The 22,770-nt window shown below is 39.6% G+C and overlaps 3 protein-coding genes across 4 annotated transcripts in view; 1 reads left to right on the top strand and 2 right to left on the bottom strand.

The window, feature by feature from the left end:
• Positions 1-5,665, top strand: part of LOC131951855 (sodium- and chloride-dependent transporter XTRP3-like) — a 32,630-nt gene extending 26,965 nt beyond the window's left edge. Inside the window, exons 7-13 of the mRNA XM_059314258.1 lie at positions 580-690; positions 1,380-1,581; positions 2,052-2,155; positions 2,448-2,649; positions 3,430-3,589; positions 4,418-4,580; positions 5,432-5,665. Coding sequence (XP_059170241.1) covers positions 580-690; positions 1,380-1,581; positions 2,052-2,155; positions 2,448-2,649; positions 3,430-3,589; positions 4,418-4,580; positions 5,432-5,665 — 1,176 coding nt within the window. The remainder of the gene's footprint in view (positions 1-579; positions 691-1,379; positions 1,582-2,051; positions 2,156-2,447; positions 2,650-3,429; positions 3,590-4,417; positions 4,581-5,431) is intronic.
• Positions 5,666-8,568: 2,903 nt separating this feature from the next.
• On the bottom strand, positions 8,569-13,006 carry LOC131951853 (neuropilin and tolloid-like protein 1). The gene is made up of 4 exons (XM_059314255.1): positions 12,953-13,006; positions 10,561-10,806; positions 9,209-9,337; positions 8,569-8,804 (listed from the first exon to the last, which is right to left on the bottom strand). The coding sequence occupies exons 2-4, from the start codon at positions 10,769-10,771 to the stop codon at positions 8,569-8,571; spliced, it is 576 nt and encodes a 191-aa protein (XP_059170238.1). The 5' UTR covers positions 10,772-10,806; positions 12,953-13,006.
• A 4,007-nt stretch (positions 13,007-17,013) lies between these two features.
• The window catches only part of LOC131951863 (uncharacterized), a 14,398-nt gene continuing 8,641 nt past the window's right edge, over positions 17,014-22,770 (bottom strand). Inside the window, exons 10-14 of one of the 2 annotated variants that reach the window (XM_059314270.1) lie at positions 22,492-22,685; positions 20,046-20,129; positions 19,588-19,654; positions 18,241-18,356; positions 17,014-17,730 (exon numbers count right to left, since the gene is read on the bottom strand). In XM_059314270.1, coding sequence (XP_059170253.1) covers positions 17,592-17,730; positions 18,241-18,356; positions 19,588-19,654; positions 20,046-20,129; positions 22,492-22,685 — 600 coding nt within the window. In that variant the 3' untranslated portion in view covers positions 17,014-17,591. Of the gene's footprint in view, positions 17,731-18,240; positions 18,357-19,572; positions 19,655-20,045; positions 20,130-22,491; positions 22,686-22,770 lie in introns of both variants that reach the window. The other variant, XM_059314269.1, reaches the window with a different exon arrangement.

The following is a 22,770-nucleotide window of genomic DNA, read 5'->3' as shown; positions in this document are numbered from 1 at the left end:
GTTCTGTAAGAGAGATAATTTAGTGATTTCTAAAATTGTAGTTGTAATTCTGTAAGAGAGATAATTTAGTAATTTCTAATATTGTAGTTGTAATTCTATAAGAGAGATAATTTAGTAATTTCTAAAATTGTAGTTGTAGTTCTGTAAGAGAGATAATTTAGTGATTTCTAAAATTGTAGTTGTAATTCTGTAAGAGAGATAATTTAGTTATTTCTGAAATTGTAGTTGTAATTCTGTCAGAGAGATAATTAGTGATTTCTAAAATTGTAGTTATAATTCTGTAAGAGAGATAATTTAGTGATTTCTAAAATTGTAATTCTGTAAGAGAGATAATTTGGTGATTTCTAAAAATTGCAGTTGTAATTCTGTAAGAGAGATAATTTAGTGATTTCTAAAATTGTAGTTGTAATTCTGTAAGAGAGATAATTTAGTGATTTCTAAAATTGTAGTTGTAATTCTGTAAGAGAGATAATTTAGTGATTTCTAAAATTGTAATTCTGTAAGGGAGATAATTTAGTGATTTCTTAAATTGCAGTTGTAATTCTGTAAGAGAGATAACTCTTGTTTCCATTTCCACAGGTCGTCTACGTCACAGCCACATTCCCTTACTTTGTTCTGGTGATTTTTTTCTTCCGTGGGATAACACTGGAGGGCTTTGACAGGGGACTGATGCACCTCTTTGTGCCTGAGGTGAGTTGACTGATGCACCTCTTTGTACCTGAGGTGTGTTGTTGACTGATGCACCTCTTTGTACCTGAGGTGAGTTGACTGATGCACCTTTTTGTACCTGAGATGAGTTGACTGATGCACCTCTTTATATCTGAGGTCAGTTGTTGACTGATGCACCTCTTTGTACCTGAGGTGAGTTGACTGATGCACCTCTTTGTACCTGAGGGCAGTTGACTGATGCACCTCTTTGTACCTGAGGTGTGTTGTTGACAGGGGACTGATGCACCTCTTTGTACCTGAAGTGAGTTGACTGATGCACCTTTTTGTACCTGAGATGAGTTGACTGATGCACCTCTTTGTACCTGAGGTGTGTTGTTGACTGAAGCACCTCTTTTTACCGGAGGTCAGTTTTTAACAAACGACTGATGCACCTCTTTGTACCTGAGGTGTGTTGTTGACAGGGGACTGATGCACCTCTTTGTACCTGAGGTGAGTTGACTGATGCACCTTTTTGTACCTGAGGTGAGTCGACTGATGCACCTCTTTGTGTCTGAGGTCAGTTGTTGTCTCATACACCTATTTGTGGGTAGAGTCGAGGTAATGTGCTGACCACATCATCCTTTCAAATGCCGAGGTCGAGAAACAAATGAACACCACTCAACTACCCAACATATCTAAAGAAGAATCTCTACTTTTTCTCCCCCACCCAGTGGCACCGACTGTTTGACCCCGAAGTCTGGCTGGACGCTGCCACCCAGATCTTCTACTCCTTCGGGCTGGGGTTCGGGTGCCTGATAGCTCTGGCCTCCTACAACCCCGTCAGGAGTGACTTCCTGCGTGACACCCTCATCGTCACAATCTGTGATTTCTTCACCTCCATCTTCACTGCCGTCGTCGTGTTTTGTATTTTAGGTGAGACAATGGTAGGGGGTGAGTGAGTGTGTGTGTGTGGGGGGGGGGGGGGGGGGTTAGTGGTCAGAGGGATGCTGGGATGATGGTAAAAAAGTGATTACGGGAAGGTGAAACTGGCGTATGATGGTATGGTGGGTGGAGGGGCGTAAAGGGGTTAATTTCATTTTTTGTTTTATATTAATAATTTACAGCTGAAAGTTATTCTATCAATCATCCATCTATCCACCACCCCAATCATCAATACACCATCACAATCAAATAGCAGTGATTGGTAACAAGAAGAAAAAAACAGATTTATGATAGAATCATTTTAGTAAGCGTAAGAAAGCAACCATTGGGTCTTTTATTAGTATGCTCTAAAAAATTTAGAGCGTTTTTCGTTTTTTTTTCTATGTTTGTTCGAAAGTAAGAGGAATTAAAGTTTTGTTGATGTAAGACAGTAAATCTAAATGTGTTTTATAAACGTTCAGGGTTCAAGGCCACAATGCAGTACAACACATGTCGCGAGAAGCACGGCTTCAACGATACATCACGAGAACACCCCGAGTGTGACTTTCAGAAGATAATCTCCGAGGTGAATACAAGATTGCTCATTAGCTGCTTTAGTGGTGGCGTAAAATTAAATATGTCGATCAAAGCTAGACAAACTGTCTCTAATGTTTCTTTAAGTACATTTTAAATATTTAGTCAACAATTGAGCTCTTAATGTCTAAAATAATATATCAATATACATATTATTATACATAGTTGTATATTTATTTACCAATTTGTGTATATATATATATATATATATATATATATATATATATATATATATATATATATATATATATATATATATATATCATTATGTATATTGTTCCCAGTCGGCCTCTGGCACTGGCCTGGCGTTTATCGCCTTCACTGAGGCCATCAACCAGTTCCCCCTGGCACCACTGTGGGCGGTGCTCTTCTTCCTGATGTTACTCACCCTCGGGCTGGACTCAATGTTTGGCACCCTCGAGGGCGCCATCACGTCGCTGAATGATATGATGCTGTTCCCTCGTGTTAGGAAAGAGGTTGTGTGTGGTAGGTGTGGTTAATGTATGAAATGATGAATCTGGTGGATTTATTTATTTTATCTATGGGATACGTGTAGTGGATTCATGTCATATATAGGTGTGGTGAACTACAATTGTTTGTGGTATGTGTGGTGGGCAAACTACTATAAGGTGTATAGATATATTTGATTTAATATTTTAAAGTTTTTCTTGTAATATGCTAACTTCTGTTCCTCTGATTAAATCATTTTGTCACACTTTAATGTAGTTTCTGGGTTTGAGTAGCCTAGCGGTATAGAGCTAGACTGCTAATGCATAAGTCTCGAGTTCGAATCCTGGTTCAAGTTAGTAGACCGTCCGTGAGTCCACCCAGCTCTGATGGGTACCTAACTCATGTTAGGGAAAGTAAAGGCTGCTTCGCACAGTGCTGACAACACTATCCCTTCAAATGCAGAGGTCACAGAAACAGGTGAACTCTACTTCACTTGCCCTATAGACCGTCAGGTTTGGAAGGGGAACTTTTTAAAATATATTGTTTAACACCTTTTATCTTTTATTTTCGCACCTCTCCCACCTTCCTCCTCACATTTTCCCACCTTTCATCTTAGTCTCCCACCTTACACCACCTCCTAATCTCACATTTTTCCACCTTCCTCTGACATTTTCCCATCTTCCCCCACACACTTTCCAACCTTCCCCACACATTTTCCCAGTTTCATCTCAGTCCCCCACCTTCTCCCACACAATTTCCCAACTTTCATCTGTCCCCCACCTTCCTCCTCACATTTTCCCACCTTTCCTCCCACAGGTACGGTGTGTCTAATCTGCCTGATCCTGTCCATGTGTTTCGCCACCTCCACCGGCCCCTACGTCTTTGAGCTGTTTGATTCCTTCTGCGCCAACATCCCCCTCCTCATCGTCGGCTTCATCGAGTGTGTGGCCATCTCCTACATCTACGGCCTCAAACAGTGAGTACTGCAGCATTCACTCCCCTGGTCATGGGCTAGAGCTCAAGATTGTAATATGGCTGGTTGGACGTTCAAAGCTAATTTAAAAATTATTGTAATTGTTACCAGTCGAAAGCGATCATGGTGAGGATTTAAAAACAACGATTACACTATTTATTCTACTGCTGTAATATTTTTTGATAGTCGTATTAACTTTAAGAGAATAATTTATCCTAGGATAAGTGATGATATTAAGATAATTTTGTATCCTTGGATAAGTGATGATATTAAGATAATGTTGTATCCCACAATTTACGATAAGTGTTGATTAAAATAATGTTGCATCCTAGGATAAGTGATGATATTAAGATAACGATGTATCCTAGAATAAGTGATCATTAAGATAATGTTGTATCTTACTATAAGTGATGGTTTTAAGACGATGTTGTTTCACTGGATAAGTGATGGTATTAAGGTAATGTTGCATCCTAAGATAAGTGATGATATTAAACTAAGGTTTATCCTAGGATAAGCGATGACGTTAAACTAATGTTGTATCCTAGGATAAATGATGACGTTAAACTAATGTTGTATCCTAGGATAATTGATGATATTAAGATAATGTTGTTTCACGGCATAAGCGATGATATTAAGAAGATAATGTTGTATCCTAGGATAAGTGATGACGTTAAACTAATGTTGTATCCTAGGATAAGCTATGCTGTTCAACTAGTGTTGTATCCTAGGATAAGCTATGCTGTTCAACTAATGTTGTATCCTAGGATAAGTGATGATATTAAGATAATAATGTTGGATAAGCGATGTTATCAAACTAATGTTGTATCCTAGGATAAGCGATGACATCGAGCTGATGCTGGGCAAGAGACCCTCCCACTTCTGGCTGCTCTGCTGGAGGTTCCTGATGCCCGTAGCTGTCGTCCTGATCCTGGTGTCCAGCATCATCGAGGTCATGGCCAAGGGGGTCTTGTACGACACATGGGACGCCAGCAAGGTGGGGGATGGGTGGTGGATGGTGGGGGATGGTGGATGGGTGGATGGTGGGGGCTGGTGGGTGGGTTGTGTGGGATGGTGGATGGGTGGATGGGTGGATTATGTTTGGTGGTGGCTAGGTACTGGTGGATGGTGGATAGGTTGATTGTCGAATGATGTGGGATAGTGGATAGGTGAATGTGGTTGGAAGATGGATGGGTTGATGGATTGATTATGTTGGATGGTGGATGGATGGATTATGTTGGATGGTGGTTAGGTATTGGTGGATGGTGGATAGGTTGATTGTCAAATGATGTGGGATAGTGGATAGGTGAATGATGTGGGATGATGGATGGGTTGATGGATTGATTATGTTGGATGGTGGATGGATCACTGATGTGGGATTTGGGATGGTGGATTGGAGATGTGGTGGATGGGTTTGATAGATGGGTTGGTTTATTGGTTAACAATACGGGATGGTGGATGGATGATGGGATGGATGGATTGGTTGGTAGATGGAAGATATGGGATTTATGGTGGGTAATGTGGAGGAGTGTTGGTTTATCGTTGAATAATCTGAGAAGTTTAATATGTTTAATTGTGAATGACTTGATATGATAGATGGTTTTTTGGTGGATGAATAAGGGGTGGGTAGAATTGTGAATGGTGTGGGATGATGAAAAATTTGTGTTGGATGTTTAAAATGTTATTTAACCAATGTTGCATTATAATTGTGTGATTTGAATACGTGGGTTAATATGATCCATGCTTAAATCGCAATGCCATTAACCAATTATATAGGACTAGTTAGAGACAAGCTACATCGCCAATTCATCCCGCTCCAATTTGTTCTCGTATCTTCCATTCTTGCAGGGTGTGGCCGTGGCTGTCCCCTGGCCGTGGTGGTGCAAGATGCTGGCCCTACTCCTCATCCTCTCCTCCGTCTTGTGGATACCCGGACTGGCCCTGATGCGCCACTTCGGGTACCCTTTACTCAAAGAAGAGGAACCCGCTTTCTTCCCAACGGATGAGCTCAAAGAAGAATACGGGTTGAACTCCCACAAAACTACGTCTTTTGAACGTGTAGTTTTAGGATTTAAAGAATAGCCTCTTATGATATATTTATATGTTAATGATAACCATGAAGTAGATAATTTCTCTAAATATTTATTTTTACAAATCACATTTTTTTGGCTTTTTGACAAACCCTTGTATTCACGGAAGTTTTGGGGAAAAAAATTACTTAATCGTGGCAAATAAATCTGGCCAGTTACAAAAATAATGTATTTAAAGGGGGAATTTTTTTTTCGAAAATGCGGCCAAATTGGGTGATGCAAGGCCAAAATATGTTTTCAAATTAAACCACTGAATTATCAAGAGCAAATGTGTATAAATTATAAACAAGGTGCTTTAAATATTGTTTCCTTCCACAAAACGTTTCTTATATGCATTTTACTGATGCAAGATTGGTATTTCAAAAGTACCTTATGTGTTGCTAGTCGTGTCTATAGATTACATAAAAAAAAATTAAACACTTATATGTATATAAGCCAAAGTACGTACCGTATGTCCAAAGTTAAGTAATTAGTATATGTGTAATTGTCAAATTTGTTCTTGTTGATTGTCTATAGCTTATGTAAATGTTATGGCTACCTTAGCAATGTCATTGTTTTTTAAGTATCATTTCAGACTCGACAGTCCATAGAGTAGATGAAGTAGAGTTTATCTAAGTGAGACCGCGTATTGTGTAGTTGTTCTTTGTGGGGTCTCTAATAGTTGGAAAATGTTGTATTGTTTGGTTCACGTTGTTTGTGTCACGTTAGTGTCACGTTAGAGAGGTCACACTAGAGTCACGTTAGTGTTACGTTAGAGAGGTCACACTAGTCACGTTAGTGTCACGTCAGTGTCATGTGAGGTCACGTCAGTGTCATGTGAGGTCACACTAGAGTCACGTTAGACATCAGTTTTTAGGGTCACCACTGCTTGTTCCAAGTCATTCTTGTTTTACACTCGCTTGACGTAAAGTATTTAGAGTCACGTATATTAATGTCACGTGTATTGATGTCACGTCTGGTATGTCACGTTTGTTTAGTGCGACAGTTTTTAATGCCACGTCACTGGTTGTCATATTTTGTTAATGTCAGGGTTTTCAACATCTGATTAATTTTCTCGTCATGTGGATTCTAATGTCACGGTTTTAAATGTCACGTGATGTATTGGCTTGTCTTGTTTTCCAGCGTCACTTTTGTTAGCGTCACGTTAGTCAGTATAACATTCGTCACGTTAATTCGGCGTCACGTCACCAATCTACCACGGTCACATTTCTCGGTATCACGTTAGGGAATGTCACGTCTGTCAATGTTGTGTTTGTCCATTATATGAATGTCAGTGTCACGAATATAAGTGTCACGCCAGTCCCCGTGTCACGTCCCATTCTTCACTAAAACGTCGTAAGCGTGGCAACGTATTGGTGTTTGTTGAATGTGGTCTGAGACTCATACGTCTATGGCTAGTTAACTTACCATCAGTCCTCCCAGATTTGAACATTACACACAATTAGTTTTCTACCCAAATAACCATCACACACCAATAGTTTACCCTACCCCCACCACTACAGCACAAATGAACATCACACACGCTCCAAACACCCTACTCATAGCTAGCTGTTTTCACCCTTCTCAAGATAATCTACAACAGCCTGTTTTCATAATGTTATGTTTTATGTGAAAAAAATATGTGACATGTGATCTTATGTTGATGTAAAGCCATGGCTTAAAAGTCAACAGCTGGTACACACGTGTGAATCCCTCATCTAAAAACCCACAGAACAGGTAATGTAAAGAATTGCAGACCGTGAAATTCTCTTGGATTTTGCAACAAAAACTTCAAGTTTTATACGTTTGGGACCATCACACCTCCATCCCCTATCCCACTAGTACTCTTATGAAGCGCTTTAGATTCGGGGCCATAATGTTCATGTACTACTCTTTAAGGCCTGTATGTTTCTTTCTATCGGGCTCAAAGCTCAGCTTCGAATGTGAAGAGCCCATAAAAAAAGTTTTCGATGAACGTGGAGACCTACGACATGCTCGCTTTCAATATTTGAATGATTCGTCATTTGGACATTTATTATTAGAGTATTGGGTTACTAAAAGTACAATATTATAAATAAAATTCTTCAAATACCATCTTCTAGTTTACGTTTTGTGTTTTCATGATCACATAGTTCATTTAAATATAGTATAACTTCATTCGGGTTATTTTTTTAAAAATCCAGGAAGGAAACCCGGGAATTTTTTTGGCCTACAATTATCCTCGGAACTTGCTAAACATATTTGCTTTTGGAACTAGTCCTCGATATTGCTTCGTTCAGGAGGAGTTACGACTTAAAGCTGCGGACACACATCCATCCATTCCCAGAAATGACGAGTTAATAAACGCAATTCTCCAGAATGGAAATTGCGCTAAAAAGACACGGGCAATTTCACGACTTCTTCCACACTTGTAATTCCTTTTGTTAATACAAGAGTGTGTTTCTATGTATTTTTTTAAATGTATTTCTCAAATTGCGTGGACGTTGTTGCCCACAGGATCTATACGGAATATAGGCGGTTAATTTTTCCGAAGTAGCCGGAAAGTAGCTGGCCAAACTAGCGTATATGCTGCCAGTAATCAGCAGATTGGCGGTTGGACACACACCTCGAACAAAGTTCAATATTGTTCAAAAATGTTGTAAATGTGTATATGTTTGGAAACTTTTGTAAGCGAACCCAATAAAGATATTTTACACGTTTTATTAGTAACAAAATATCTGGAAAATGCATACAAGTGTATGCATGCAAGCAAATACAACCGCTGCTTCTTCTCACACTTAATGTGATATTGCAACCTGCCGTCTTTTAAAAATAAAATAAAACTGATAATAATATACATGTATAGAAGGGAAATAATAATGAAATTAAATTTTCTCAGAGTCAAAATGAGTTATCTCTCTTTGATTCATCCACCCATCAGCCGGACACCCTCTCTCGTCTAATCCTCCTCTGGCGACGAAAGAGGTAAACGCCGAGGACGATAGCGAGGATGACGACGATGACGGAGACGGCGATGATGATGGCAATGACGGCCCCCGCCCGCAGTAGGCAGATGTCCGACTCGTCGCCGCAGTTATCGTAGCCGTTGCAGTAGAGTTCGCTGGCGATGCAGTGGGCGTTGGCGCATGCGTACTCACCTCCTGTGCATGGGGCTGGGATGAAACGGAATAGTTTAATTTTTAAGATTTTGTAAACAATGACTTTGATTGGTGAATGTGATAGGGAGGACCCTTATAGCTATGTGGCTCAGCTGACGCAGGTATGCACATGACATGACGTGTATGAAACATGTACTCATACACACCTGACACAGGTACCATCACACACTGACATATCTGACACAGATACCCACACACTGTGATACCCTTCACACGGGTATTCACACACACCTGACACAGGTAAATACACCGGACACACCTGACACATATACACCTGACACTTGTACCCACACGCACTGACACACCTGACACAGGTACACACACGCCTGACACACCTGACACAGGAGCACACCCACACTGATACACTTGACACAGACACACCTGACGTAGGTACTCACAAAAGGTGAAAGCTGTGAAGACGACATCAAACTGATCGTTGTGGAACTGCTCCTTCTTGAGTCGGAGAGAACCAGCCTCGGTGGAGGTGACGTAGGCTTTGTTGGGCACTCTACTGTTACACAGCTCGTCTAGAAGAGTGTGTGGGGGGGGGGAACAGGTAAAAAAAATGTTTTACATAGGTAAACAAATGTTCCACATAGCCATAGGTAAACAAATATTACACATAGGTAACAAATGTTACACATAAGTAACAAATGTTACACATAGGTAAACAAATATTACACATAGGTAAACAAATGTTACACATAGGTAACAAATGTTACACATAGGTAAACAAATATTACACATAGGTAAACAAATGTTACACATAGGTAAACAAATATTACACATAGGTAACAAATGTTACACATAGGTAAACAAATGTTTCACATAGGTAAACAAATATTACACATAGGTAAACAAATGTTACACATAGGTAAACAGATGTTACACATAGTTAAACATAGTTAAATACGTAAACAAGTTGTCGACATAACGATATTCAACATAGGTAAACAAATGTTTAGCATAAATAAACAAAAGTTCAGTAGCGTTTTAGAAATTTTCATCTTAGGTAAAAAAAACTTTTAATAACTGAGTTGCAAAAACAAATAATCAAGATAGCCAATTAAGGTTGAGTTTAAGCTACGTTGTGTATTAACAGGAAAAATCATGTGACTATGGCTAGCCAATTTTTAACAAAATTACCATTTGAATATGTAGGTTCATCTTAGGTAAAAAAAAACTTTTAATAACTGAGTTGCAAAAACAAATAATCAGGATAGCCAATTAAGGTTGAGTTTAAGCTACGTTGTGTATTAACAGAAAAAATCATGTGACTATGGCTAGCCAATTTTTAACAAAATTACCATTTGAATATGTAGGTTCATGGGGAAGATAAATTTGATCTCATATGTTTTTGTTATTTCGGCACTTATAGTGATAGTGTGGTCAGTACTATGCCCAAATGCCTTTACTTTCTCTCATAAGTCAGTTACATATCAGAGCTGGATGCACTTAGGGACGTTCTACGAAACTGATCATGGGGTCCAATTTACTATCCGACCCCAACCGACCCTATCCTAACCGACCCCAACCGACCCTAACCGACCCTAACCGACCCTAACCGACCCCAACCGACCCTAACCGACCCTATCCCAACCGACCCTATCCCAACCGACCCTAACCCAACCGACCCTATCCCAACCGACCCCAACCGACCAGACCCCAACCGACCCTATCCCAACCGACCAGACCCCAACCGACCCCAACCGACCCCAACCGACCCTATCCCAACCGCCCCTATCCCTACCTGTGAGGGGAATCTTCAGGAGCCTGTCGTCATAGATCTGCAGGTGGTTGTTGCTGCACCCTTGGGGTGAGTTGAGGTTGAACTGGTGGAACTTGAAGGTCAGCCGTTTGTTGGACGGTGCCAGGATGGTCATGTGACAGTCCAGGTTCCTCAGAGGCTGGTCAGGTTTGTGTAGCAGGAGACGTCCAGCGGTGATGCGGGCGGCGTCCATGTTGAGCGTGTTGGAGCAGTAGTCGTCGAGAAAATCTAGAGGGGATCAAATTGGTTGCTGTAGTCATTGATATAGAAATTTAGAGGAGATCAAATAGGTTGGAGTAGTAATTGTTATAGAAATATAGAGGAGATCAAATAGGTTGCGGTAGTAATTGTTATGGAAATTTAGAGGAGATCATTTTGGTTACAGTAGTATTTGTTATAGAAATTTAGAGGAGATTAAATAGGTTGCAGTAGTAATTGTTATAGAAATATAGAGGAGATCAAATAGGTTGCAGTAGTAATTGTTATAGAAATTTTGAGGAGATCAAATCGGATGCTGTAGTAATTGTTATAGAAATTGAGAGGACATCACATTAGTTGCGGTAGTAATTGTTGTTTAAATTTAGAGGAGATCAAATAGGTTGCAGTAGTAATTGTTGTTTAAATTTAGAGGAGATCAAATAGGTTGTAACCGAGATAACATTGATTTGGGTAATAGCCGGTATGGAAATATAGAGGAGATAAAGTTGATTGAGTTGAAGGCTTCGACCTGGCCTAGCCCCAAAATCCCTCTCTACATCGTAACCTATGGAGTTGATGAACACAACGCTGTGTCTCTTTATGGGGAGCCGGGCGTTGTACCGAAAGACAAATGCCCGAATGGACACTTGCCTGAATGGACACTTGCCGGAATGGAAACTTGCCCAAATGCGACAAATGCCCGAATGGACGATTGCCGGAATGCGACAAATGCCCAAATGGAAACTTGCCCAAATGCGACAAATGCCCGAATGGACGATTGCCGGAATGCGACAAATGCCCAAATGGAAACTTGCCCAAATGCGACAAATGCCCGAATGGACGATTGCCGGAATGCGACAAATGCCCAAATGGAAACTTGCCCAAATGCGACAAATGCCCGAATGGACGATTGCCGGAATGCGACAAATGCCCAAATGGAAACTTGCCCAAATGCGACAAATGCCCGAATGGACACTTGCCCGAATGCGACAAATGCCCAATGGAAACTTGCCCAAATGCAACAAATGCCCGAATGGACGATTGCCGGAATGCGACAAATGCCCAAATGGAAACTTGCCCAAATGCGACAAATGCCCGAATGGACGATTGCCGGAATGCGACAAATGCCCAAATGGAAACTTGCCCAAATGCGACAAATGCCCGAATGGAAACTTGCCCAAATGCGACAAATGCCCGAATGGACGATTGCCGGAATGCGACAAATGCTCAAATGGAAACTTGCCCAAATGCGACAAATGCCCGAATGGACACTTGCCCGAATGCGACAAATGCCCAAATGGAAACTTGCCCAAATGCAACAAATGCCCGAATGGACGATTGCCGGAATGCGACAAATGCCCAAATGGAAACTTGCCCAAATGCGACAAATGCCCGAATGGACGATTGCCGGAATGCGACAAATGCCCAAATGGAAACTTGCCCAAATGCGACAAATGCCCAAATGGAAACTTGCCCAAATGCGACAAATGCCCGAATGGACGATTGCCGGAATGCGACAAATGCTCAAATGGAAACTTGCCCAAATGCGACAAATGCCCGAATGGAAAAAAATGCTTCTCTAGTGGACAACTGCGTGCGACCAGCTCACGCGTTGGATTACTTTCTGATTTATTCATGTAACAGGCGGAAAAACAAAACAAAGAATACAGTTATCCACAGGCACTAGAATAAATAAACTGAATTCAAACGACACTTTGGCATGTTTTACATATATAAATGAATACTACGTTTCAATAAAAAAATAACATAAAATAAACTTGGGTTATTATATTCAGTGTCCTTGAATTTCCTTTCTTCTATTTTAATAAGCAGAGCGCGACGGGTTCCCTTTTTTTATCCATAAAATAAATTTTTATTGGTGTTGCCTAAGTTTAGGTAGTGTAGTTCTTCGTGGTGAGGTGGGTCGACTCTGACCCCCTCCCAGCATGCTGAGGTGTTAAAGGGAGGGTCGCCCATGATTTTTTCTTTATACCTCAATCACCCAAGCATGAAAGCATTTTACTTTAAATTTAAAAAAAAAAAGAAACTCTGCTAAACCACAATTAAATTACCATGAACAAAAACACAACAAGAGAAATAATCCACATCAGTGGGAACTAAATATGGGTTCGAGACCTAAATCTGCAAGTGTGACCACACACAAAAAAATACTTACACGTCTGCAAGTTCGCCTGTGATGTTTGTAAACAAAGCAACCAGAACACAGCAGCCGATATGAGTACACGTTCCATGGTCCACGTCATCACAGCACGACTCGATAGCTCACCACACAAGCTACAAGCATTGTATTCTGGTACCACAATAGAGTTTTCTGGTACCACACTATTCTAGAGTCCACGCGAGTTTTTTGATACCACGCAGTTCTAGAGTCCACACAATTCTAGAGTTTTTTGGTACCACACGATTCTAAAGTTTTTTGGTACCACACTATTATAGAGTTTTTTGGTACCACACTATTCTAGAGTTTCTAGAGTCCAGACGATTCTAGAGAGTTTTTTTTTAAACTTATTTACTATTCGAATTATATCCAACACAAAACTTTCTTAAAATAACAATGCTGAAAATTTAGTTATCGCTTCACAACAGACGTTTTACAAGAAAATAATCCCACAGTATAATCCTTTTGTCAGTTTATCAGAAGTTTTAATCTTTGAAATACCAAGGCTGTGCTATGCTGTAAAGTTATGTGTCTGTAGGTGCCGGTCGAGACTTAGGGGGTTCCCATCTCCAGAAGTGTCCAGAACAAAATGTGATCAAGTAGTTCACGACATTAATTACTGACCCTGCGCGCGAGGCGAGGGTGATGAAGCGTGTCAACTACGTCACATCCGTCATGTGTGAACTTGTCAGTTGTGAAAACTTTAACGTTTGATCACTCCCTGACACGACCGTACCGAGATGCGTGGGTCCAAAAAATTTGGGGTCCACCAGACTTGAGTGTGAAGTCGAGAGTGAGGCTACAAATTGAAAGGTCATACACTATCCAGGAAACTAAAGGCGGCTGGCCAGAGTGCTGACCACACTATCCCTACATTTGTCAAGGTCAAGAAACAGATCAACTCTACTTTATTTACCCCGTGGACCTTCATGTTCGAAATGGGAACTTGACACTATCAAACCAGACAAACGAACTCATTTCTGACAGGTTTACTGAAGAAGTTGTCTACCGCGTAATATCATGCTCAGCACTAAAGCCAACCTACCCCCTTACTCCAACCCCGCTGACACTTTCAATCAACACATATTAGTGTTTCTTCGAGACTTTTTTTCTCCGGGTAAGGGGGGGGGGACTAATTATTTTCGGGGGGGGGTCGGACTAAATTTTCCTGAGGGGGGAGGAATGATACAAGTATATATTTTCTATACTAATTCCATTTCGTTCGGTTAGGGGGGGGGGGGGCCTCCTTCGGGGGTCTTCTTCGTTCTTGATTCTAATACTGGACAAGATTCCCTCCAACACAATTAAATATTACGTGTCAACTGGTTATGCGCCATTGAGGCCATTGACTCCGATTTCAGCCTGCTTTTCTTTCTGGATTTGCTTCCATAGCCTTTGTCCAACCAAGAACAAACTACAAGGCAGTAGTTGTTTAAGTTAGGAGTTGTCTCTCCTAGAAGAGTGGCTGTCCCTTACCATCGAGCCTGATCTGTCGGTTATGTTAGCCTACGTTTATTTACGTCAACCCATCACCAACCATTGCCACGAGATAGGGGCAGGGGCGGAACTGCCGTAAGACTGAACCCTACAATGTTAAAGACACAGAATGTTTGAGACAGGGGGGGGGGGGGGGGGGGAGGGCTGAATCCGACAATAAATAAATTATAAATATAAATGTGTTATTTACTTCCTATTTTTTAAAACTTAATCTATCAAGGGAAATAAGCTAGAATCGTGTTAACAAAAAATATTTAAAATACAGATGGTCACAAAATATAAACATTTAAAATATAAATAATTAATTGATTCAATAATGCATTACAAGTTATTTTTAAGGGTTGGCATAATAATGGTACTAATGTTTAAATTTATTATCATAAAATTATTATTTGATCAAAATTTAATTCTAAAAAACTTTAGTCGTACAGCATACCTCATTTAATAATGTTTGAACTATTACAGTCAACAGTATTATGACCGATGCATTTACCAATCACGAATGTAATTTTTTTTTAAACATATCACTGAATCAAGTTTTGAAGTGTCTCGTTGTAATAACAAAACTTTTCCGATTGCCTATAATTTGTATCATTTTACTTCTCTGTAATCCCAAATTTAATTCAGCTCTACTTAAAAACCCAAATCTCCCGCCCCCTCAGCCCACCAAGCCGATGGTGCATTTTTAGGTTGTTTTTTTTTATTCTTTTCTTTTATAGTTAGACGTTTTGTATTAGATCTATGTATAAGTAAACCATCTTAAATGAATGAAAGTAGGCTACAAGTAAGAAAGAAATATTACTATGGTAAATCTGTATCAGTCCTCAGAAGCCGATGATGAAAACTGTAATACTAAAGCGAACATGCAAGGCAAACTGACGCTGTAAATTACACACACAAAAAAAAATAATTAATTTTAAAAAATCACTGAATGAAGTGCATACACCTAAAAGAACGCATAATAAATGTGTGTGCAGAGAAAAAGTGGGAGAAGAACGAAGAAGATATCTGGGGTAGATATCAGATTACCTTTGGACAGGGGTAGATCTCCGATTACCTGGAGTTTGAGGGTAGATCGTAATTAACTCTGCTCAGGGATGACCTTCTGGTCACCTGTGTTACCTTGATTAAGCCCTAACCCACCTGACGACAGATAACCTGTCACTGAACCACGTCAGTTATGTGACCCTGACCGCAATGCGACCCCTTCCCATGGCGAACCTCCCAGAAGTGAGACCGCCCACCGTGAGTGATTGAGCGAACGACACGAGCGATCGATTGATTTATTGGATACAAGTGGGTTGTGGCAGATTTAATACACGTTGGTACTATGAAGGAGGGGGGTGCGCCCGACCCCACACTATAGGGCGGAGATGTCTGACCCCACATGTTGGTGTTGCAAGGGGGGTGTTGGTATTATAGAGGGGGACGCCTGACCCCACACTACTGGGGCGGAGATGTCTGACCCTACATGTTGGTGTTGCAAGGGAAGTGTTGGTATTATAGAGGGGGACGCCTGACCCCCGCATGTTGTTACTATGGGGGAGGGGGGAGGCGTCTGACCCCAGCGTTGAAAATGCGAAGCTGGGAATTCGTGTTGAGAAAAAAAATATTGATCAACATGTTTGGAATCTTACTTTCTAATTAATGTATCATCTTTAGTGACCAAAACACTATGGAGCCGCAACAAAATTTTTTTTGCCGGTCTGGCTATTTTTGCAGCCCTAGCTTTAGCTAACTGCTGATTGGGAGCAGGACATTATCCCCCCCCCCCCATGTCAGTTACTCCCGCCTCTGTCGATTAACCCCTGCCCAGTTACGGATAGGGTTAGGGTCAAGTGTAGGTGTGTGGTTGTTGTTTGGGGTTATGGTCAGTGTTCTTCAGGATGGGTAATGTCGGGGGGATGTCCGGAGGGATAATTGACGTGGGGGGGGGGTCTAGACCAGTACTTATTATCCAACGAAGTAACTGTGCCAACCAATTCTTTCTCTTGTAACCAACATAAATAAAGTGCGTGTATCATGAAATTGCTGCACGCAACGATTGGCTAAATGAGGATAAGGTGGTGGGTGGGGGGGGGGGGGGGTTATTTTTAGCATGATAAAACAAAGACTAGCATGTGACGTTTACATATGTAAAGATGTTGTTTTTAAAGTAGCTAATTGAATTTTCCCTACCAAGCGTACCCGAGCAATTAGTCATACAATTGTGACATACACTTTTAGCCAACGCGCTGTAACTAGCTGGACAAACCTTGACCCCAAAACCTAACACTAACCGTAACATTAATTCGTAATCAAAATTTTAAATGGCGAGATCAAACACATTAAAAAAACTATTCAATTTATAATGAAACAAACAACACCAACAACATTTGATCAAATAACTTTGATCATTTAATGGCCGTTGTAAAATTATACTTTCAAAAAATTTAAATAATCTTCCAAAATAAAAGTATACCTAAATTACATGTATACCTACAATAAAAATACACTACAAATGTATACCTAAATTAAAAGCATACCTAAGATAAAAAAAAATAAAACCTATATAGCAGATATTTTCTGTGAATGCTTAGTAAATTGTATAACGAATGTAAAACTATACCTACGTAAAGTAATTCTTTACTTAAAAGCACAACTAAAATAAAAATACGCAAATTAAAATGTTTCCTTAAACGGTAAATTGTACAAAAATACAATTTTAAAGTTTAAAAAGGTCTCAATAAATGATTAAAAGAGATTCTTTTATTCTAAAACTAAGTAAAATGTTAAACTACTTTACACAACATTTTTAAAAAATCTGATTTAGGAATTGAAATGGTGATTTGTCTTTTTTCGCAATCCATTTGTCGTGTTTTTCATAATGACCTCAACCAGTTTATTTCAAAATAATGTAAAACTATTTCACTAATACTGGATAAATTTGTTTAAATTACTTTTAGAAAGCTCACATAGAGGTCAAAATATTTTTTACAGTGATACTAGGTCATAAAAGTTTGCGGAAATGTATCGTACCAAGTCCTATCTATTTAAAACACGTCTCGCGATATGTAACAGATATTTCACACAAAATATTTTTTATGTTTTTGGCAAGTTTTTTCTATCAACTAAATGGTATCTGGCCACTCCCTTTAAATTAAAAGAACGGCTTATAGCAGGTCCTATCAATCCTGTCCGAGGCTTTCAGAGACCGATAGATGGCCATGAACAGTGAGGGGAACAAACCCTGGAAATATTTGCAAGGATCGTCCAGAACTTCTTTAGCTAGAGCTGACCTACAAGATGTATGTATATATATATATATATATATATATATATATATATATATATATATATATATATATATATATATATATATATATGTGTGTGTGTGTGTGTGTGTGTGTGTGTGTATATATGTATATATGCATGTATAAAAGCATATATTCGCATATATGCATAAGTATATATACATATATATATACATATAAATATAAATATATATATATATATATATATATATATATATATATATATATATATATATATATATATATATATATATATATATATATATATATTTAGTGTGTGTGTGTGTGTTTGTTTAAATCAGCAGTTAACTAGTAAGAATAAAGATTATGGTAATACTTCACACTTCGATCCTAGTTATACAGGCTTTTGCTGTATTTTAACCAAAGACGACGCCTCCTGTAAACTCCCCTAATCGCCACGACAGCAGACAGACAAACAACCCAGCAACAGCCCTACACCTGATCTTAAGAAAACGGCCTTTGTGTCCCACCTACATTTTATCAAAGTGCAGACAGCAGTTGTATATAAACAATGTGAGCTCCGACAGGCAGTTCTTGTACACACGGAAGGACCTCATCTCTTTCATCACAGTGGGGTTGATAGCCTGGACCTAATAAAGAGGAAATGGGCTTGATAGCCTGGATCTAATAGAGAGGAAATGGGGTTGATAGCCTGGACCTAATAGAGAGGAAATGGGGTTGATAGCCTGGACCTAATAGACACGGAAATAAGGTTGATAGCCTGGACCTAATAGAGAGGAAATGGGGTTGATAGCCTGGACCTAATAGAGAGGAAATGGGGTTGATAGCCTGGACCTAATAGAGAGGAAATGGGGTTGATAGCCTGGACCTAATAGAGAGGACATGGGGTTGATAGCCAGGACCTAATAGAGAGGAAATGGGCTTGATAGCCTGGACCTAATAGAGAGGAAATAAGGTTGATAGCCTGGACCTAATAGAGAGGAAATGGGGTTGATAGCCTGGACCTAATGGAGAGGAAATGGGGTTGATAGCCTGGACCTAATAGAGAGGAAATGGCGTTGATAGCCTGGACCTAATAGAGAGGAGATAAGGTTGATAGCCTGGACCTAATAGAGAGGAGATAAGGTTGATAGCCTGGACCTAATGGAGAGGAAATGGGGTTGATAGCCTGGACCTAATAGAGAGGTAATGGCGTTGATAGCCTGGACCTAATAGAGAGGAGATAAGGTTGATAGCCTGGACCTAATGGAGAGGAAATGGGGTTGATAGCCTGGACCTAATAGAGAGGAAATGGGGTTGATAGCCTGGACCTAATGGAGAGGAAATGGGGTTGATAGCCTGGACCTAATTGAGAGAAACACCTGTGTCTTCAACCGTCAAATACATGGATATTAAACTATTCAGAGATCCGTTTTTTATTGCACACAGCTGTTCAGCGGCTTTGAGACAAGTAGCCGCATTCTATGCGTGTATAAACAGTGGAGTCACAAGACTGGCGGAGGGTGAGGGGAGGGTGCGATCCGCACTGGTTGACAACATTTAGCGGGTGACGACACGACGTAAAATTGTAAAATTTACTGTCAAAACATTTTTTCCGGTTTAAAAAAATGTAGGGAGAGGGGGTGATACCAAATCTAAATTAACATCATCTTAGTCACAAGATTTAATCATTTAACTTTTAAAAAAATTATCGAATGAATAGTATTCTACCTACATAAATGATTGATTTGTATATCTAAATTTAAATTTCTAATAGTATTTGCTTAGTTAAAGATACCAAACATTGAAATTGCTGATTGAACATAAAAGAAAGGGCAGGTCCAGTTTTTAACGCAGGAAACCTACCCAATTTGGGCTGACCTCTGTAATGTCAAGGACGCTCAGTATCTCCATCATGGTGGGCGACCCGTTTCCGGTAAGTGCGATTCTAATAGTTAAAATGTGCAGGCAGTTAGGTGGTGATTGAGATCATAGTTTTAGAGGTGTTTAGTGGTGATTTATACAGAGGCTTAGCGAGGGGAGCGGGGGGGGGGGGGGACATATGTCAAATTGAAAGTTTGAGGGGGGGGGTGCAAATCGAAAGTTTGTCCCCGGGCGCCGGGAAGGGTCGCTACGCCTCTGGATTTATATCATAGTTTTAGAGATGTTTAGTGGTGATTGAGAAACATATTTTTAAAGATGTTTAGGTTTCGTTAATTGTTGAATAAAATGTTAGATAGTATTAAGGTTAGATTTTAGCGTGTGTATAGTTTCTTTAACGACGCCATACAATGACATGGTATATACAACAGTATGTCACATTTATATCACGACCTTACCCCGTCTTCATTTCCGTCAGAACGTCAGATCCCACGATCAAAATCAGACGGAACTTCTTTTCGCTGGACCAGAAGAATGGATGTCTGGAAATATTAGAAACATGGGATTTAAAAACAGAAGAATGGATGCCTGGAAATATTACAAATGTGGGTTTAAAAACAGAAGAATGGATGCCTGGAAATATTACAAATGTGGGTTTAAAAACAGAAGAATGGATGCCTGGAAATATTACAAATGTGGGTTTAAAAACAGAAGAATGGATGCCTGGAAATATTACAAATGTGGGTTTAAAAACAGAAGAATGGATGCCTGGAAATATTACAAATGTGGGTTTAAAAACAGAAGAATGGATGCCTGGAAATATTACAAATGTGGGTTTAAAAACAGAAGAATGGATGCCTGGAAATATTACAAATGTGGGTTTAAAAACAGAAGAATGGATGCCTGGAAATATTACAAATGTGGGTTTAAAAACAGAAGAATGGATGCCTGGAAATATTACAAATGTGGGTTTAAAAACAGAAGAATGGATGCCTGGAAATATTACAAATGTGGGTTTAAAAACAGAAGAATGGATGCCTGGAAATATTACAAATGTGGGTTTAAAAACAGAAGAATGGATGCCTGGAAATATTACAAATGTGGGTTTAAAAACAGAAGAATGGATGTCTGGAAATATTACAAATGTGGGTTTAAAAACAGAAGAATGGATGCCTGGAAATATTACAAATGTGGGTTTAAAAACAGAAGAATGGATGCCTGGAAATATTACAAATGTGGGTTTAAAAACAGAAGAATGGATGCCTGGAAATATTACAAATGTGGGTTTAAAAACAGAAGAATGGATGCCTGGAAATATTACAAATGTGGGTTTAAAAACAGAAGAATGGATGCCTGGAAATATTACAAATGTGGGTTTAAAAACAGAAGAATGGATGCCTGGAAATATTACAAATGTGGGTTTAAAAACAGAAGAATGGATGCCTGGAAATATTACAAATGTGGGTTTAAAAACAGAAGAATGGATGCCTGGAAATATTACAAATGTGGGTTTAAAAACAGAAGAATGGATGCCTGGAAATATTACAAATGTGGGTTTAAAAACAGAAGAATGGATGCCTGGAAATATTACAAATGTGGGTTTAAAAACAGAAGAATGGATGCCTGGAAATATTACAAACGAGTCGGCCCGCGGCATAACATACGCTATTTAGTTGTTGTTTTTTCTACATTTCAGTAATTTATAATTTGTGAATTCGACAGTACCAACGCTGCCACTGAAAATATTTCTTTAAAACACTATAAGTAGCTTGTTAAGGACGATAACCCCCCCCCCCTCTCCCCCCCCTCTCCGTTAAAGTAAACTCCACTTAGTTACCCCCCCCCCCCCATACGTTTAAAATCGTTTCAAACTAAATTATCTGCCCCTAATAGTCGTCACATAACCCAGCTCTGCTTGTAAACATTTAGAGTGAACACAGCTCACTAAGACCATGTAAGGGTGGGGGTGGTAGGGAGCGCGTTTACAGCTTGTTTTCTAGCGTCTCCCAGAAGAGAATTATATATATAGAAGATGTGGGTTTAAAAACAGAAGAATGGATGTCTCGAAATTTTAGAAACGTGGGATTTAAAAACAGAAGAATGGATGCCTGGAAATATTAGACACATGAGATTTTAAAACAATAGACAAGAATCATTAAGAACATGGTAAAACTATGTATCACCTAGTTAAAGTATATTAGTTCAGAGCTGTGCCCTATTGACATATAAAAAATCAGAACTTATCAAGTTATCATCTATTTTGAAAAACAATTATAATAGCTTGCTATTCTGAAATGTTTGTTAACATGTTCGCTAAATGTCTACTATTGTGGGTATAAGTTTTGGTACCAATATAAACATTAAAAAAAATCGGAAATGAAGTCAAACACTTTAGGCAACCAAAATCTATATTTTATGTCGTTCGACATTTGCTATAAAATACAATGGGGAAAAAATGCAACTTTCACGTGGAGCTATTTTTGCAACTAGTACCACCAACTGCCGATGGAATTAGGCGGCAGTCACGAATGGCTATTGTAAAGAAATCAGCCATGCATGACTAGGCTATAGTTATTATATATATGCGCCATGCATGATTAGGCTATAGTTACCACAGACATACGCCATGCATGACTAAGCTAAAGGTACTAAATATATTAGCCAAACATGAATGGGCTAAAGGTACTAAAGATATCAGCCATTCATGACTGGACTAGTCACTAAAGATACTAGCCATACATGATTAGGCTGGTTTCCAAAGATACCAGTCATGCATGACTAGGCTTAAGTTACTACAAATATCATCCACGCACGACTGGCTCTGCCTTACTAAAGATACCAGTCATGCATGACTAGGCTTAAGTTACTACAAATATCATCCATGCATGACTGACACTGTCTTACTTGAGGCAATGCTCCACCGTGGGCCGTGCCGCAGGGTCGGGGAACAACATCCCCGACACGAGGTCATTGGCCTCCTCACTGATGTGCTGCATCTGGCTGCTGCTGCGGGCTATATTTAGCTCGGCCTCCAGGGGCGTCGTGCCAAAGGGGTGCTGGCCCCCCGTCAAGATGAAATACAGCAGCATGCCGGCAACCTGTTGTATACAAATAAAATGACCTTATCATTGAGAGATTTATAAAAATAGAATAACCCCCAGCCTACAGAAATGCACAAAACAT

The sequence above is a fragment of the Physella acuta genome, unplaced genomic scaffold, assembly GCF_028476545.2.
Source record: "Physella acuta isolate Inbredline_101_S28 unplaced genomic scaffold, ASM2847654v3 ptg000833l, whole genome shotgun sequence".
Lineage (NCBI taxonomy): Eukaryota > Metazoa > Mollusca > Gastropoda > Physidae > Physella > Physella acuta.
The sequence above is the reverse complement of the archived record's forward strand: the minus strand, read 5'-3'. Positions and strand labels throughout refer to the sequence as shown.